At 41.7% G+C, this 16257-nt stretch overlaps 1 protein-coding gene across 1 annotated transcript in view; it reads right to left on the minus strand.

Moving 5' to 3' along the window:
• Positions 1–16257, minus strand: part of ASH2L (ASH2 like, histone lysine methyltransferase complex subunit) — a 30195-nt gene that overhangs the window by 9841 nt on the left and 4097 nt on the right. Inside the window, exons 4-10 of the mRNA XM_068972138.1 lie at positions 13646–13734; positions 13288–13382; positions 9335–9430; positions 8539–8634; positions 7786–7861; positions 5528–5621; positions 4604–4821 (exon numbers count right to left, since the gene is read on the minus strand). Of these exons, the coding sequence (XP_068828239.1) occupies positions 4604–4821; positions 5528–5621; positions 7786–7861; positions 8539–8634; positions 9335–9430; positions 13288–13382; positions 13646–13734 (764 nt within the window). The remainder of the gene's footprint in view (positions 1–4603; positions 4822–5527; positions 5622–7785; positions 7862–8538; positions 8635–9334; positions 9431–13287; positions 13383–13645; positions 13735–16257) is intronic.

Here is a 16257-nt window from a genome sequence, read left to right on the forward strand (position 1 = left end):
TGGAGTCGCACAGAGTCAGACATGACTGAAGCGACTTAGCAGCAGCAGCAAAAAATAATGAAGAGGACTTCCCTGATGGTCCATGGGTTAAGAATCTGCCTGCAAATGCCAAGGACAGGGATTCGATCCCTGGTCCAGGCGGATCCCACATGCTCGGAGCAGCTAAGCCTGTGCACCACAACTACCGAAGCCTGCGTGCTCGGCAGCCCAGGCTTCAGGACGAGAGGCCACTGTAATGAGGAGCCTTCGCACAACAACAAAGACCCAGCACGGCCAACAAATAAATAAATTTTGAAAAAATTAGAAAATTTAAAAAGAAAGAAAGAAAGAATGAATGGCTTCCTAACGAAATAACTATACGGATGTGTTCAGATTTAATTAAAAGAAACAACTGAAAGAGGCATATTTTAAACAACCATGGAAATGTGAACTGAGTATGGAATAATTAAGAAATTATTATTCACCTTCATTAGGTAACATAATGTCATAGTGGTTATGTTTTTAAAAAATCCTTGTTGGAGATAAATACTGAGATATTTATGGGTGAAATAATATGCTATCTGGAATTTGCATTAATACTCCAGAAACACAGCAAAAAAAAATTCATGAAGTGCACCTGTCTAAAAGTAGTTTCTTTAAACTCACTTTCACATTCTAAAGGATAAGAATGCTATTCTAGTAAGTGAATAAATTATGCCATTAAAAGAACTATTATACGTTAAAAAAGTTTCACATTTCAAAAAAGCCATATACAAAGTCAAAAGACAACTGACAAATAGGGAGAAAATGTTTATAACATATACCACAGACAAAGGGCTAGCTAACATCCCTAACATGTGAAGGGACAAAATATCAAACTCCCAACAGAAACAGGGGAAATAAAACAACACAACCCTAATTCACAAGGTAACCACTCAAACAAGCAAATAATGTTCAAAGAAACACAAAATCCTGAGACTCCACTTCTCACCTCTCAGATGGGCCAAAATTAATACCCAGGAAACCTTCTGTTTGTGAGGTTACATGGAAACAAACATTCTCTACATTGCTGGTGGAAATGCAAACGAGCAAGACCTTTTGAAGGGAAACTTGGCAATATTTTACAAAACCACATATATATGTATTTTGGTTCAGCAATTCCACTTCTAGAATTCTACCTTGGAAAATACACCACCAATAATACACACACACACACACACCCCCCAAAGCTATCCACTGCTTTTCTGTCAATCCAAAATCCTAGCAACAACCTAAGTGCCCATATTCAGAGTGGCTGAATACACCATGTACATCCACGTAATGGCATATCATAAAGCTTAAAAAAAAAAAAAAGTGGACGAGCTCTTTGAAATAGTCTGGAGTAACTGCATGAAGCAAAATGCAAGACTCCCTACAGTATGCTGCCTTTCATGTACAAAAAAACAAGGAGCAAAGGAAATACATGTGTGTGCTCACCTGAGCAGAAAAAACAGCCAGGATGAACTAGAAACTTAAGAGCCTGGCTAAGTGCAGAGGGTGGGTGGGAAAGCAGTGGGGGAAAAGGAAGAAATGAGAACGGGGAGCAGGGCTGAGGAGGGAGTGACACTGAGCAAACCTCAGTGAACAGCAGTAACTCTCAGAGCCCCAGTAGTGTTACATGTACCCTGCACACACACCCCCCCCCAACATGTAAGAGAACCCCACATGGCATACCAACACTAACGAATAAGCCTACCTGTATCACAAACGAAAGTCGTGACCACGATGAAGGAGGCGGGGAAGAAAAGAACTAATCTAAGTTAACGCTATCCACGTGGGATACTGCAAGGCCAAGACCAAAAGAGCTGTCCATACACACTGTAATCTCGTTAGTGAATGCTTCCTACAGTGGTCTGTAATTCTCAAACCACCTTGTGTGCACATTCGACATGAATAAGTAGGAAAATGTGCTGTAGATAATTAGAGTCAGGTTTCTCACTGCTCCACAAAGAAGTTACACACACAGAAAGGTGGGAGGCTGGAACGACTCTATGGTGGTTGTTTAATCTCTCAGTCATGTCTGACTCTGCGACCCCAGAGACTGCAGCACACCAGGCTTCCCTGTCCTTCACTATCTCCAGGAGTTTGCTCAGACTCATGTCCATTGAGTCGATGATGCCATCCAACCATCTGGTCTTCTGTCATTCCTTTCTCCTCAATTTTTCCCAGCATCAGGATCTTTTCCAATGAGTTAGCTCTTCACATCACATGGCTAAAGTACTGGAGCTTCAGCTTTAGCATGAGTGCTTCCAATGAATACTCAGGACTGATTTCCTTTAGGATTGACTGGTTTTGATCTCCTTGCAGTCCAAGGAACTCGCAAAGTCTCCTCCAGTACCACAGTTCAAAAGCATCAATTCTTCAGTGCTCAGCTTTCTTTATAGTCTAACGCTCAGATCCATACATGACTACTAGAAAAACCATAGTTTTGACTATACGGAGCTTTGTCAGCAAAGGGATGCCTCTGATTTTTAATACACTGTTTAGGTTTGTCACAGCTTTCCTTCCAAAGAGCAAGCGTCTTTTAATTTTATGGCTGCAGACCCTACAGTGTTTGATTAAAATCCAAAGTGGCAGAGTAAACTCGGTACAGGCATGTATGTGTGTGTTGGTTAAGACGCAGACACGTATTTTCCACCTGGGTCCACTGAGGGAGCCCGGAATACCACCCAGTAATGGCGAGCATACTGAACGCTCACATCTTCACTTCTGAGGCTGCTTCCCCAAGCAAAGGAATCTGAGCTCCCTGGAGAAGAAGCTGATACTTGGCCTGCAGCATGGAAAATGTGACATGAACCAGAACCAACTTGTGACGCCAGTAAGTAAGGGAAAATAAATGATGGGGGCTTATCAACAGGACACAAGAGATTCCATTGGCAACAATGTTAAATGGACCCGGAGGGCATTTTGCTCAGCGAAATAAGTCAGAGAAAGACAAGTATTCTGTTATCACTTATATGTGGAATCTAAAACACCTAATGAATGTGTGAAACAAGAAAAAGATTCACAGATAGAACATACTAGTGGTTTCAAGAGGTGCATGCAGGAAGCGGGGACGGGCAAGATACAGGCAGAGGACCAACGGGCACAAATCACCATGTGTAACCCAACAGGCTATGAGAATATACTGCACAGCATCAGGCAACATGGCCATTGCTTTGTAATAACTGTGAGCATCATCTATAAGAATACTGAAACACTATGTTATAAACCTGAAACTAATATTCTAAGTCAATTACACTTCCAAAAAAAACACAAAACCCCCACAGGAACCAACCTAAAGAAGCTTCTAATGACCAAAGCTGGAATAATTTGAATGACAAAATAAAATATAGCCTACAAAATAAATAAATATGTGTTAAGTCCACACTGATACAAATAACCAATTAAATAATTAAATAGAGAAAGGAAGAAATAGCAAACAGTTAGGCAAACACCACATTAACAACAAGATCCACAAATGGATGCTAAAATTAGTGGGCAAAACTTTAGAGAAACAGGGTATTTGTATAACCCCGAAGGATCTTTCCCTAAGATATCTATTAACTACCAAGGGAAAGAGAGTAGAGAGAGCCAGCAGAAACCACCTTAACCAAATGACTGTGTCCACACAACCGATAACAAGACACACTGACCTCACGAGCCTACAGAGAGGATGTAGTGGGAAGGATCTGTGTGTGCACTGTTCTTACACGAGTGTACAACCACAGTCTAATCACGAAAAAAGAGTCAGACAGACCCTCAGTGAGGAACACTCAAAAAGCAGTTGGTTAACACTGCAAGGGACTATGAAGAAATCATTAAACGCAATGCAGATCCTAGAAAGAGGCATTAGCAGAACACTGGTGAAATTTATAAAGTCTTTAGCTTCATTCATAGTATTTACTAATGTTAATCTCCTGGGTTTGTTGTTTTTCTGGCTGCACTGAGCAGCCAAGGATGGAAGCTTCGCCCCCTGCAGTGGAAACTCAGATTCGTAACCACTGGACCTCCAAGGAAGTCCCATCTCCTGGTTTTGATAACTGTACTGTGGCTGTGTGAGATCTCACCATTAGGAGAACTTTGATGACAGATATATGAAAGTTCTAGTACTTTGTGTCCTGCAGCCTGGTGGTTCAGACAGTAAAGAATCTGTCTGCAACGCGGGAGAAGCAGGTTCAATCCCTGGGTCAGGGAGACCCCCTGGAGAAGGAAACGGCAACCTGCTCCAGTATTCCTGACTGGAAAATTCCATTGACAGAGGAGCCTGGCAGGCTATATGGTCCATGGGGTCACAAAAAGTTGGACACGACTGAGCGACGAACACTTTCACTTTCAATATGGAAATTCTATTATTTTTGCAACTTTACTGTAAGTTAAATTTAGTTCAAAATAGAAAATTTTAAAAAACATATTCTGTATATAAATGGCTAGAGCTTATAAGGACAGACAAAGAAGGAAATGACTTCTTGCATTCTGGCTGAGTCTAGTTAGAGATGGGGTGAGGATTAGATTGGCATGTCTGTCTAATTCTAGACAGGACAGAGCTGACGATAGTAGTTCTGAGCAACACAGGGCCCAGCACAAACATTAACAGCTTACCCACCTCGATCATGGAGGGCTAACAAAACCCGTTCATATAAGCAGGCTCTGTAGAGGTCTCCCGGAATCGGTTTTCCTGCCCAGCAGTCGAGTTCGAGCTTCTCAGGGTCAGGGGCGTGGGGATCGGGCTCAGCTAGAATATAGCGATAGCCATCTTTGTTAAACGGGTGTTCCAAGGGGTAGCCGTGAGGGGGAAGACGCTGAGCAGAAAACAAAGGGTCACTGCAGAAAGGAAAAAATAAAATCAAGAAACTACAACCCCCTCCTCTGGCTCACGTGCCTTCAATTCTGTTAGACAGGCCTCTGCTGTATTCGGTTTCAACTGGAACACCGGCAACTTCAAATGTTTTTCCTTATTCAAATAGATCATTCTGCCCTCTGCAGGCAAGATGGGGAAATGAAAACTACTTTATCTTGGTATGCAACTAAGCCAGGGGAGACAGGGCGCAGAGGAACAAGGGCGGTTTCCTTCAGCATGTTTATTACTGTGACTAATGAACAGAAACTCAGAGATATGAACACCCACTACCTGTTTCCAGTCTGAATAAGAAATGACCTGGATTTCGTCACCCCAGTACTGAACAAAGTGAAGGGAAGAGCTATCAGGGGACAGGCAGAAAGTTTACTGTAAAAGAGCTGACATTCAATATTGGTTTCTTTCACTGCCTCTGGTCCATCTATCCCTTCTCAAGATGCCTTAGCGGAACTTCACACCCAGGTCAATCATCACAGGGTGCTTCCCTGGGGTTGTTTCGTTTAGAAACAAGTTCCCCAAACAGGGCGCCTAGTCTGGGGCTATTTGACCCCTCAAACTGTTTAAGATTTGAGAACAAGGGGCAGGCTTGTGCCTGCAGACAGCTGATCTCTTGCCTCGCTGAGGGGCTCTGCAGCCCTCTGACGTGGTAAGGGGCGGGCAGGGGGTGTTCACCTCCGGGCCTTCTTGGTGGTCCCCGCGGTGCTGCCGTCCTGCTGTTTGCGCTTGGCTCCTCTGCCTTTCCCACTGCTTCCTGCTGCAATGCCGCCTTTGAAGAGAAGGCAGATCACCTTCAGTGAGCTGTGACAGGGGACAGCTCCCCAGGGACGAACACTCCCAGCGTGCATTTGTGTGACACCACAGGATTTCCTGCCCGGAAGCATATGGGACTTCACCCTGGTTCGCCTGAGTCTGCTGGGTGGCTCCCAGCCCAGAACGCTGCGTTCTGGCAGCAGCTCCAGTGAACCCAGCACTAATGACTCCTGGGTTACAGCTGTGCCCCTCGCTTCCTAAATGAACTGCAGCTCCGGGAACATTTTCCAAGGATGAGACACAAATGCATTTTCACTCACTCAGACGGCAGACACCCACAGCTAGAAGTAACTGCGTGGGTAGTTTTTTCCCACTCAAATCAATACAAACATCCATAAGGAGAACATCCTCACTGAAGGGATGCTCGCTTGCATGAACTACACACAGCATAGTCCATAAACATGAGAGAGGCACAGGATCTGCTAAAGCGCTGAACTTGAACTTCCAGCAAAACAGAAGTACATCAAACATGGAAACAAAAACCAGAAATACTAAAAAGGTGTTTCTCTTCAGTGCTTCTAGGCATCTGGTGTGGTTGTTCATGACACAAGCAGGAAAGGCAGCTTTAAATTTAGTCAGCAATCTTTACAATTATTAAAATTGTGCCAACGCATCAAATTTAGGTTTGACGAATCTGGCTTGTGGAATTAAGAGAAAATACAGATAGAGAATTTGTAAATAAAAAAAGAAACGAGCTACATACTAAAAGCCACAAGGAATACTACCTTGGGCACTTCTGAAATAGGTGCTTTGAAATTTTTGTCCAGTTGTCATTCCTCTCAATTAGTTTATTTGTCCAACTCCCAGGAAACATCCCTGAACTGTAGGAAAACACCTTTATGTAACAACTGCATGAAGTACTATATCTTAATTTGGGGCAAGCTTGGAAATTATCAGCAGTTCTGCTGCAATAAAAAGAGGATCAAGACTTTGAAGGCAGGTCATATTCTGCACAGACAGGACCAGATTTATGCTGAACTTCCTTTTATGAACATATCTGGTGTCGTCCTGTCCTCATAAAAGGCTTAATGTTGAACTGTTAAAATATCAACATCTCTATAGTTTGTTACCTTATTCAAAAAAACTGTTAAGGTTTTATTGGCACTGCATTTCAATTATTTTGAGACAAGTTTTAGATCCACGTTGAAAAAATCAAGCAACACTAAAGAGGACTGCTGGCCATGTCAGGCAGAATATGACAACGTACAAGCTTCCAATTACTAACATTAAACCGGAACTACTGTTTCATATCAAGTGCTACTGCCACCAACTCCACAAGGCTTTACAATCTTAACTCAGTTTCAGCTTCTATCACAACTCAGCAAAAAGCATTTTCCAAACCACAAAATACTTAAGTCTGAGAGGCTGAAAGAAGACAGAGGAGGAATTCACCTCCCAAAGAGGCTCCACCTGTAAGAACAGAAGTGGCACCGTGTATTTGTCAAATTTTAACAGAAGGGAGAAAAATAATGTAAAGAGATGAACAGCACACTTAGTTATATTAGTAACAGTGGAAATGGTTACATATTTAAGACCCTATCACTCCAGAAGAGAAGGTAGGGACACCATATGTCAGATGAAGAGCTGGCTACCTCCCCATTATATCTGCTTTCAATTTGTTGCCATTAGTAGCAAAGGGCTGTCCTGCTCTTAGACGGGTTAGACAGAAAAACATGCTACAGTGGGTGGTCAACACAGAAATGGTGTCATGTGCATATGCTGAAGATTTAGGGCAAGAAAAATTAGAAGATGGGTAGGAAGTTAAAAAACAGTAGAATTAAGGAAAATTTGAGTGCAAAGCACGTGAACCTAAATTAAGTGTTAGTTATGAAGATACAGATGGGGAGTCGAATATAAACTCAGTAAATCTGACCTTAAAATTGTACCTCGTTTTATGTTAAATGTTTCACTTAAGACCAAACTGTGGTGTAATGTAACAAAAATTTCTCCTCTACTATCATTGCTCAAATCCACAGTTAGCCCCTAAAAATTGAGATTTGGACTTTAAAGCATCTTAGTAAATATCTAGTCAAGAATCAGTCCAGAGACTGCCCAATTCTAGGCACATGTGGATTGAATAGCGTACAGACATTTCACCCATGAGATATTTAAACACTTACCATTTAGATTCCCGCTGGTAGACACGGCACTACTCTGCTTTTGGTTGTCATAAGCAGGACCGATGTTACTAAGATCCTAGAGGGAAAATATTCAATTATAGAGGGTGGCTACCTAATCAAACCAGCCTGGCAATGCTCAAAAAAAAAAAAAAAAGGAGAAAAAACAGAAGAAATTCTAATAGAATGGCAACCTAGACTCTGAAGCCTGCAGAGGTCCCAAACTTAGATGCTTCAGGGATCAGCAAGTCACATGTGTGAGGCAGCCAAGGATGAGGATGGAAGTGCTTTCAGAATCAGGCTGAGCCAGGCTGGGGGTGGTGGAGGGGGAATGGGGAGGGGTGGTAGAAGACCAAGGGCAGACCTCCCTATGGGAATCCAGGCCCAATGTGGCCAGAGCTCCACGTTTTACAAGAAAAGACAGAAATCTGAATCTCTGAAATCTGAGGTGGAAAGAAAATCAGAAATGACTTGGAATGGCGTATTTGTGTTACAAGAGAGGAAACGGAAGTTTAAAAAGATAAAAATGGTATGTGTCAAGTCATAACATTTTAAGGAAGAGCTGCAACTAACACACTGGTCTCCCAGTTTAAGGTGAATGCTCTTTCTTTCACATGGAATAAGAACCATTTATTTGGAGCCCACCGGGTCATGGGCATTTGTAAGTGGTAAATACACAAATGTAAACACAGCCTGATTCTCTCTGTCCCCATGGCTTAAAAATCAAACGGGGGCCTGTGAAGCCGATTAACGTACCTGATCCAGAAGGCCAAACTTGGGGTAATCTTCTTCTGGGTCCTTACTCCCTGGATCAGGGTGTTCCTTTACTAAGAACACATCTCTTTCTTTACTCTAAAAGGAAATGGTATTTTAGTGTTACTGGAAATTTTATACTTAAACTGAATGGATGCTTAACCCCTAACTCCCAAATCGTAGGTGTAATCTCCAAATCTCAACACAAACAGCCTGCCCCCTGAAAAAAAATAAAAAACACACACCAGTACTGTTTTTCTTTGATTAGAAAACTAATGCATGACCACCAAAAAATACAAACAGTAGAGAAAGTTGACAAAATGAGAGCCACCATCCTTCACAACCCTCACTCATCCCCACACCTCACAGAGATACATAGTGGTAACAGCTTGTGCTGATGTCTCCCCAGGTGCTCTAAGTCTAATGACAATAATGTTCAGAACAGAGTTTGTTTCTTTTAATCAAAGAAAACAACTGTCTCCAATTTAGGCATAACACTATACTTGCCAAAGTACAACGGACAAAGGATTCAGTAGTGTACATAAAACTACCATATCTTCACTTAAGTCTATGTGCAACTTACTGATTTTGTGTGAAAACTATTAAAATTTACAATTACTAAGATTTAATACTGTTCTCATTTTCTTAGTCATCACATTACTTCAGTGAGACCACAATAAAAAAAAAAAAACCAACAAAACCCATTTACTTATATACATATATATAATTTCTTGTATAAATTCTTACAAGGAACACTGGTTTTCTAAACATTGAGTCTAGTCAATTTTAGTTGACTTACCATAGTTTTCACAATGTTATTTGGCCAGGTCATTTTCCCAGGTCTTTGTCTGGTCGTCATGCATTCCCAGTATTTATCAATAAACGGTATGATATCCTGATTTTTAAAACAAAATATATTAAAGCCTTTATAGCTGCTTTCGAAATTATGCTCACACACACAAAAAAACACTGCTACATTTTCAAAGATCTCATCAGAATCAAAAGACAAACACATGTTTTTCATCTTTTAATAACTTATAACGTGAACTACATGTAGGTTGCGGGGTTTTCAAACAAGCATATACAACTCTTAGCCACACAGGGCTTATGAGCTGGTTAAGGGAAAAGACGTGCCCTTGTCTCCTGGTATCCTCTCCCCCGAGCTCCTGCTCCTCCGCGCTGGGGACACCTCTACCTGGACATCCTGCACGCACCTCAGACTCCTTGTGACTAGGACTGACCTCGAACCGCACCTCATGAATCTGCTCTGCAGGTTTCTATTCTTGCTCTTCGCACTCAGGATCACCCAGAATCACAGGGTTCACACACGGAGTCACCCTCATCCTTCTCACACAACCTGCACATCTCAGCAGTCACCAACTGAACTTTAAAATTCCAGAAAATGTTCACCAATCAGGCCTCCTTCCTGCTCCAACTGTGGTCCTCGCCAGCCTCTGCTTACACGACTAACACAGTGTCTGAACTTCATCCTCTGTCACCAACGTCCTCCCACCCTGGGCCACCTGCCCCAGCCTACCACTAATGTCCTTCACCAGAGTCAGTTCCGTGAACATGGAACCTTTACTGAAAGGAGCCAGGCTGAATTAGGGGAAGTATAAGGGAAGACTGGAACGTCTTCTTGTTCGAGAAGGTAAGGAAGAGTTCAGACTTATAGGGACATATCAAAAAGTGTCTGAAGTCAGCCAGGATGGGGCTACGCTGGTCAGATCTGAGCATCAGAAATCCAGAAATCCCATGATGGACTATAAAAATCAGTGAGTCTTAAAACTAAAGACAAACAACAGCAACAACAATGACCGGGGGGAGGGCTCTTCTTTACAAAAGAACTATAACCGATAAATATATTCTGTTGTACAAGGACCACTCTATTAACTGACTGAGGTTAGGATAATCAATGGTTACAATTACCACTGCTTGAAAGGGTTGTAAGAACAAGATATTCACATGAACTCCACGTATTACCCATGAATTACTTAACGATTACAAAGAAAAAGGGTCTCTTTACAGTAGAGAAATCAAGTGGTCACATTTAGGATCACTAATAATAAAACAAGGCAATGTCTTATGCCTCCTAATGGAATACACAGAAAAACACATACTACCTACGTAATATTCTTGCCAAAAATGTTTAAGCTGAACCTAGTCATAAGGAAATAAGTTGATAAATCCAAATTGAGGAACATCATGGCAAACAACTGTCTAGGCTCTTCAAAATTTCAAATGTCATAGCAAACCAAAAAGTAAAAAGGAATTGCTCTAGAGATAAAAGGGACATTACAACCAAATTCAATGTGTGATCCTTGATCAGGTCCTGGCTGGAAGAAAAAATTATGAGGGACATTATTTAGACAAAAATGTTGAGAAAATATACACTGTATACACAAAATACACAACCTATATATATAAGAACACTGCACTAACATTAACTCTTTGAGTGTGGTCATTGTACTGATGAGAGAATACTGGATAAAGTATTATATCTACAATTTTATAGATATTATACTTACATGTAAGCCTTAAGTCTCACATAAGCTTATGGGGAAAATATACATAAAGCAAACAGCAAAATATTAACAGCAGGCAAATCTAGATAAGGAATAAACAGGCATCTATTGTAGTATCTGAACTTTTCTGTGTATTTGAAAAATTCAAAATAACAATTTGGAAGGAAAAAACCAAAAGACAAATATAATCATAGCATACTTGTGTTTAAACACGTTCTTTTTAATGTAGGAAAAAAAGCTGGGCAGGGGCAAGGGGGGCCCTCTGCTGACTCCCTCAGCTTTCAGGATTAAGCCCTAACTTGTTTGTTTAGCAGAAAAGGCCTTACTCAGTCTGATCCTGAATATACTAGTCTCACTAAACAATGGAACAACAGATTGGTTCCAAATAGGAAAAAGAGTATGTCAAGGCTGTATATTGTCACCCTGCTTATTTAACTTCTATGCAGAGTACATCATGAGAAATGCTGGGCTGGAAGAAGCACAAGCTGGAATCAAGATTGCTGGGAGAAATATCAATAACCTCAGATATGCAGATGACACCACCCTTATGGCAGAAAGTGAAGAAGAATTAAAGAGCCTCTTGACGAAAGTGAAAGAGGAAAGTGAAAAAGTTGGCTTAAAGCTTAACATTCAGAAAACTAAGATCATGGCATCCAGTCCCATCACTTCATGGCAAACAGATGTGGAAACAGTGGCAGACTATTTTTTGGGCTCCAAAATCATTGCAGATGGTTACTGCAGCCATGAAATTAAAAGACGCTTACTCTTTGGAAGGAAAGTTATGACCAACCTAGATAGCATATTAAAAAGCAGAGACATCACTTTGCCAACAAAGGTCAAGGCTATGGTTTTTCCTGTGGTCATGTATGGATGTGAGAGTTGGACTATAAAGAAAGCTGAGTGCCGAAGAATTGATGCTTTTGAACTGTGGTGTTGGAGAAGACTCTTGAGAGTCCCTTGGACTGCAAGGAGATCTAACCAGTCCATCCAAAAGGAAATCAGTCCTGGGAGTTCATTGGAAGGACTGGTGTTGAAGCTGAAACTCCAATACTTTGGCCACCTGATGCGAAGAGCTGACTTATTGGAAAAGACCCTGATGCTGGGAAAGACTGAAGGCAGGAGGAGAAGGGGACGACAGAGGGTGAGATGGTTGGATGGCATCACCGACTCAATGAACATGGGTTTGGGTCGGCTCCAGGAGTTGGTGATGGACAGGGAGGCCTGGCGAGCTGCGGTTCAGGGGCTCGCAAGGCATCAGACACGACTGAGCGACTGAACTGAACTAAACACCCTATACCAATCAATGCTGTTCTTTTTCTTTTGGTCAAGTCATGCGGCTTGTGGGATTTTAGTTCCTCGATCAGGGACTGAACCCGTGCCCCGGGCGGTGGAAGCTGAGTCCTAACCACTAGACCATCAGGGAAGAGAGGAGTCCCCAGCCAGTGTCTTCTAAACTGTAGGTTGCAGTCAATTAGTGGGGTATACAATCAATCTTGTAGGTCAAAGCTAGCATTGACTAGAATAGAAAATATCAGCATATGGAGAGAGAAGGTGACAGGGTGCTTCAGTCTTTAAAGACTCACAGATGGGCTGACCATCTAATTTTGAATACTGACTTTAGTCATGTAGTTTAACAATAAAGCATAAATTTTTTTTAATAAGTCAACCTTTTCCCTAACAAAATCCGTGATAGGCATCCATAAAAACAGCACAAACTAAGCTAAAAAGGTTCACCTCAAAATATGATTATTAATTGTGGAACAGACAATTGTTTGCTTCTGTAAAGCCAATCAAAACTATTTAAAGATTCACCCTTCTAAGAGCTAAGCCAATGACATAATGAACACACACCAAGAAGTTAGTAAATCACATGAAATGAGAAAAACGGAATCACTGAATCTACAGTCATATATTCATAAAAACTGGGAGAAAAGAACTTGTCGGGCTGTACAGTTGACCCTTGAAAAATCATGGGGTTAGGGGGACTGGACTGTCCACAGTCAAAAATCCTCCTATAGTTTTACAGTCGGCCCTCTGTATTCGTGGTTCTACACCCAAGGATTCAACCAGCCTTGAATTATGCAGAACTGTGGTATGTATTTACTGAACAAATCCGCATGCAAGTGAACCACTGACGTTCACAGCTGTGTTGTTCAAGGGCCCACTGTATTCAGAAGTCCCTCCTGGTTCTCTGGCATGATCGCAATGACAGTAATTCCATCTCTACCTTATCTTTGGAGAACATGGTTTTTGGATGCTCATCTTGTGTTCGGGACTGCCACGTTAGGTTGGCCAAAGCACTAAGGCACATTTCTTTCAAGTCTATAAAAGCAAAAAGGAAGAAAGAGTTACTGTAGTAATATATTCCTGCTACCACAGGAATATTCAACCAGACGGTCCACAGATTAACAACTACAGCTTCATCTGATCTAAAACGGACAAGAGCAGGCATCCAGAGCTAAGCCCCAAGGTCAATTCTACCAGCTTCGTGGCAGAGGTTCCCTGATTTGGCTGAGCCCAGATCCCTTTTCTCTGCCAGCTAACCAGACGAGGTCACTGTGCAGGCCTCCAAGGCCTGTCCTTACTTGCTTGCTTCCGGAGGAAATAGGTGTTCCCGCTGTGGTGGCACACGTTGCAGTGGAAACTGTAGTTGGTCATGAATGGTAGACAGGATCTGGAGAACACCAAATGGAGCAAATTAGTGAGCTTCTGAACACACACTTAAAAGAAGCAGATCAACAGGGATCTTTTCCCTCAGTGAAAGTTAGACAATGATACTAACATAGTAATACACTCTCAAAACTGAGAAGGGCACCAAAACAGGGGCCTTTGTAGTTTTACAAATAGCTGAACTTTTCCATCACAAAAATTTAGCAGGACATTATCCACCACAGTTGATGATTCAACATCTGGCAGGTTCTGACTGGAGCCCCTATCCAGGCTAGTTTATTACGGTTTTTAAACACCTAAAAAGAGTATACTAGGCCACTTGTGGAAGAAGACAAAGCAATCTCTTTGAATATCTTTGTACTGAAATATCTATATTTAAATTATATTTAAGTCTCTTTGTAAAGTGTCAATAAAATTGTTGGAAAGGGCAAACAGAGGTATAAAAAGATGAACTTCAAAATGTAAATAATTATTCAAGAACAACACATAAGTCCAAAAACATTACCTGCTTCATTACCAAATGAATCCTACAGATGACAGCCTTGAAGAATTTATTTTTTATTTACTTATTTTTTAACATTCACTCTTCTTCTCTGAAACACATTATTATTATCTTAAATATTTATTCATTTGGCTGCTCTGGGCCTTGGTTGTGGCACACAGGATCTTTGTTGAGGCATGCAGGATCTAGTTCCCTGACCAGGGATTGAACCTGGGCCCCCTGCACTGGGAGTGTGGAGTCTTAGCCACTGGGCCACCAGGAAAGTCCTGTTTTTAAGAATTTGAAAGACTGAAACAGTAACTTCAGATTTAAGAGTTAAGGAAGATTTTTCGAAGACACAAATTATGAACTTGATTTGGAAAAACAAGTTGCTTTTCTTTTCTATAGGTGAACTATTTTACGTAGAGATAAGAAACTGCAAATTTGGAGGCAAAGCGGCAATCTGGTGCACACCAGTTTGGCCAGGGGAGGGGAGTTGTCAGAGATATGCGGAAAGGCTTGCAAGGTAGGAAGTAGCAGAGGCCTTACGTGCCTGGGGAAGTGAATTTTCTCTGTGGGTAACAGGAACACCTTGAAGGGGAAGCCACGTGGTGAAAGTGGCAAGTTTGGTAAAAGAACAGGTCTGAAGGGAGGAAGAGATAAAGAAAAGGGAATATGTGAGAAGCTTCTTCAGCAGTTACAGAAGGTGTAAAAAAAAAAAAAAAAAGGCCTCACATAGAGTGAAATAACAAAACTGGGCAAGCAAGTGTACAAGAAGAAAAGAAACTGGTTAAGCTTAGGGGCTGATTTTATGTGAGGGGGCAGCAAGTGAAAGGAATCCTAACCACTGAGACTCCTTGTAGGTGTCAGCTCACTTCCTAAGAGATGAGCTCAGGGGCAAAAGCAGGCCTGACTGTCTGAAGGCAGAGAAGAAGCCGGTGGAAGGAACTGGGGGCTAACAGGACCCGTGCATTAGTGCAGCGTGGTGCTGTGCCGGTGACTGGAACAGCATGGGAAAAGCTTGGTCCTGAAAAGGAGAAAGCAACAGAGAAACAGAAGACTGGTTTAAGTTGGAAAAGAAGAAATCAAAATAAAGACAGGTTTATCGTGGACTCTGCTCAAACTTAGCTGGTAAAGAATCTGCCAGCAATGCAGGAGACCCGGGTTCGATCCCTGGGTCAGGAAGATCCCCTAGAGAAGGAAATGGCAACCCAGTCCAGTACTCTTGCCTGGAGTCTGGTGGGCTACAGTCCATGGGGTCACAAAGAGTCAGACATGACTGTGCGACTATGTTCAGTTCAGTTCTGCTGAAACTAATTTCACATATCCTTAAAGAGATGTTTCCAGGTGTGTGTCTACCACCGCCATTCAAGGAAGAAACATCCTTATGAATGTTAAGATCAGGTTCCCTCACCTTTACCTCTCCCTACAGCCCCTTCTGCAAACAGCCTGTTGTGGTAAGCTCATTTATAGAAGAGACAGGCAGGTGTACAATAATTAATAAACACTATCAGGTGGTTAGAGCAGTTTTTTTCATATCCTGCTAGCTCACTCACTTCCTCCATCCGCCATAAAAGATAATCTGTCCAACCCATTGGGTTTTAGGTGTAACTTCTCAAATTCAGGTACACACTGGTCACCACCAAACCTCTGAACTGTGGTTTGATTCGTTTCTGCATCACTCCGACTTATCTCTCTGGTAAATTTCCTTTCCTAGGCCCTGTTTATCCAAACAAATTCTCCTTGTGAAAGTGGCCCAATTTGAGGTCTTTCCTAACTGACGAGCTTGTATATTTTCTCTTAGGTCTTTCTACCAAGATCAATTCTTCTGACCACTCAATATTTTTCTTTCTGTTTAAAACATTCAATCCTTCAATGTCAACAGTCACATGTTAATTAGTATATTAACACTATTTTAACTTTTTAACTAGAAGACATTCAACAGATTATAAAGGAAGGTATTTCTTCACAAACCAACCCAAGGGAGGTTAATTTCAGAACTAACAATGCAGCCCTCTTTTGATATAGTCTTGAAGCAGATGATGT

Source organism: Capricornis sumatraensis, chromosome 4, assembly GCF_032405125.1.
Source record: "Capricornis sumatraensis isolate serow.1 chromosome 4, serow.2, whole genome shotgun sequence".
Classification (NCBI taxonomy): domain Eukaryota; kingdom Metazoa; phylum Chordata; class Mammalia; order Artiodactyla; family Bovidae; genus Capricornis; species Capricornis sumatraensis.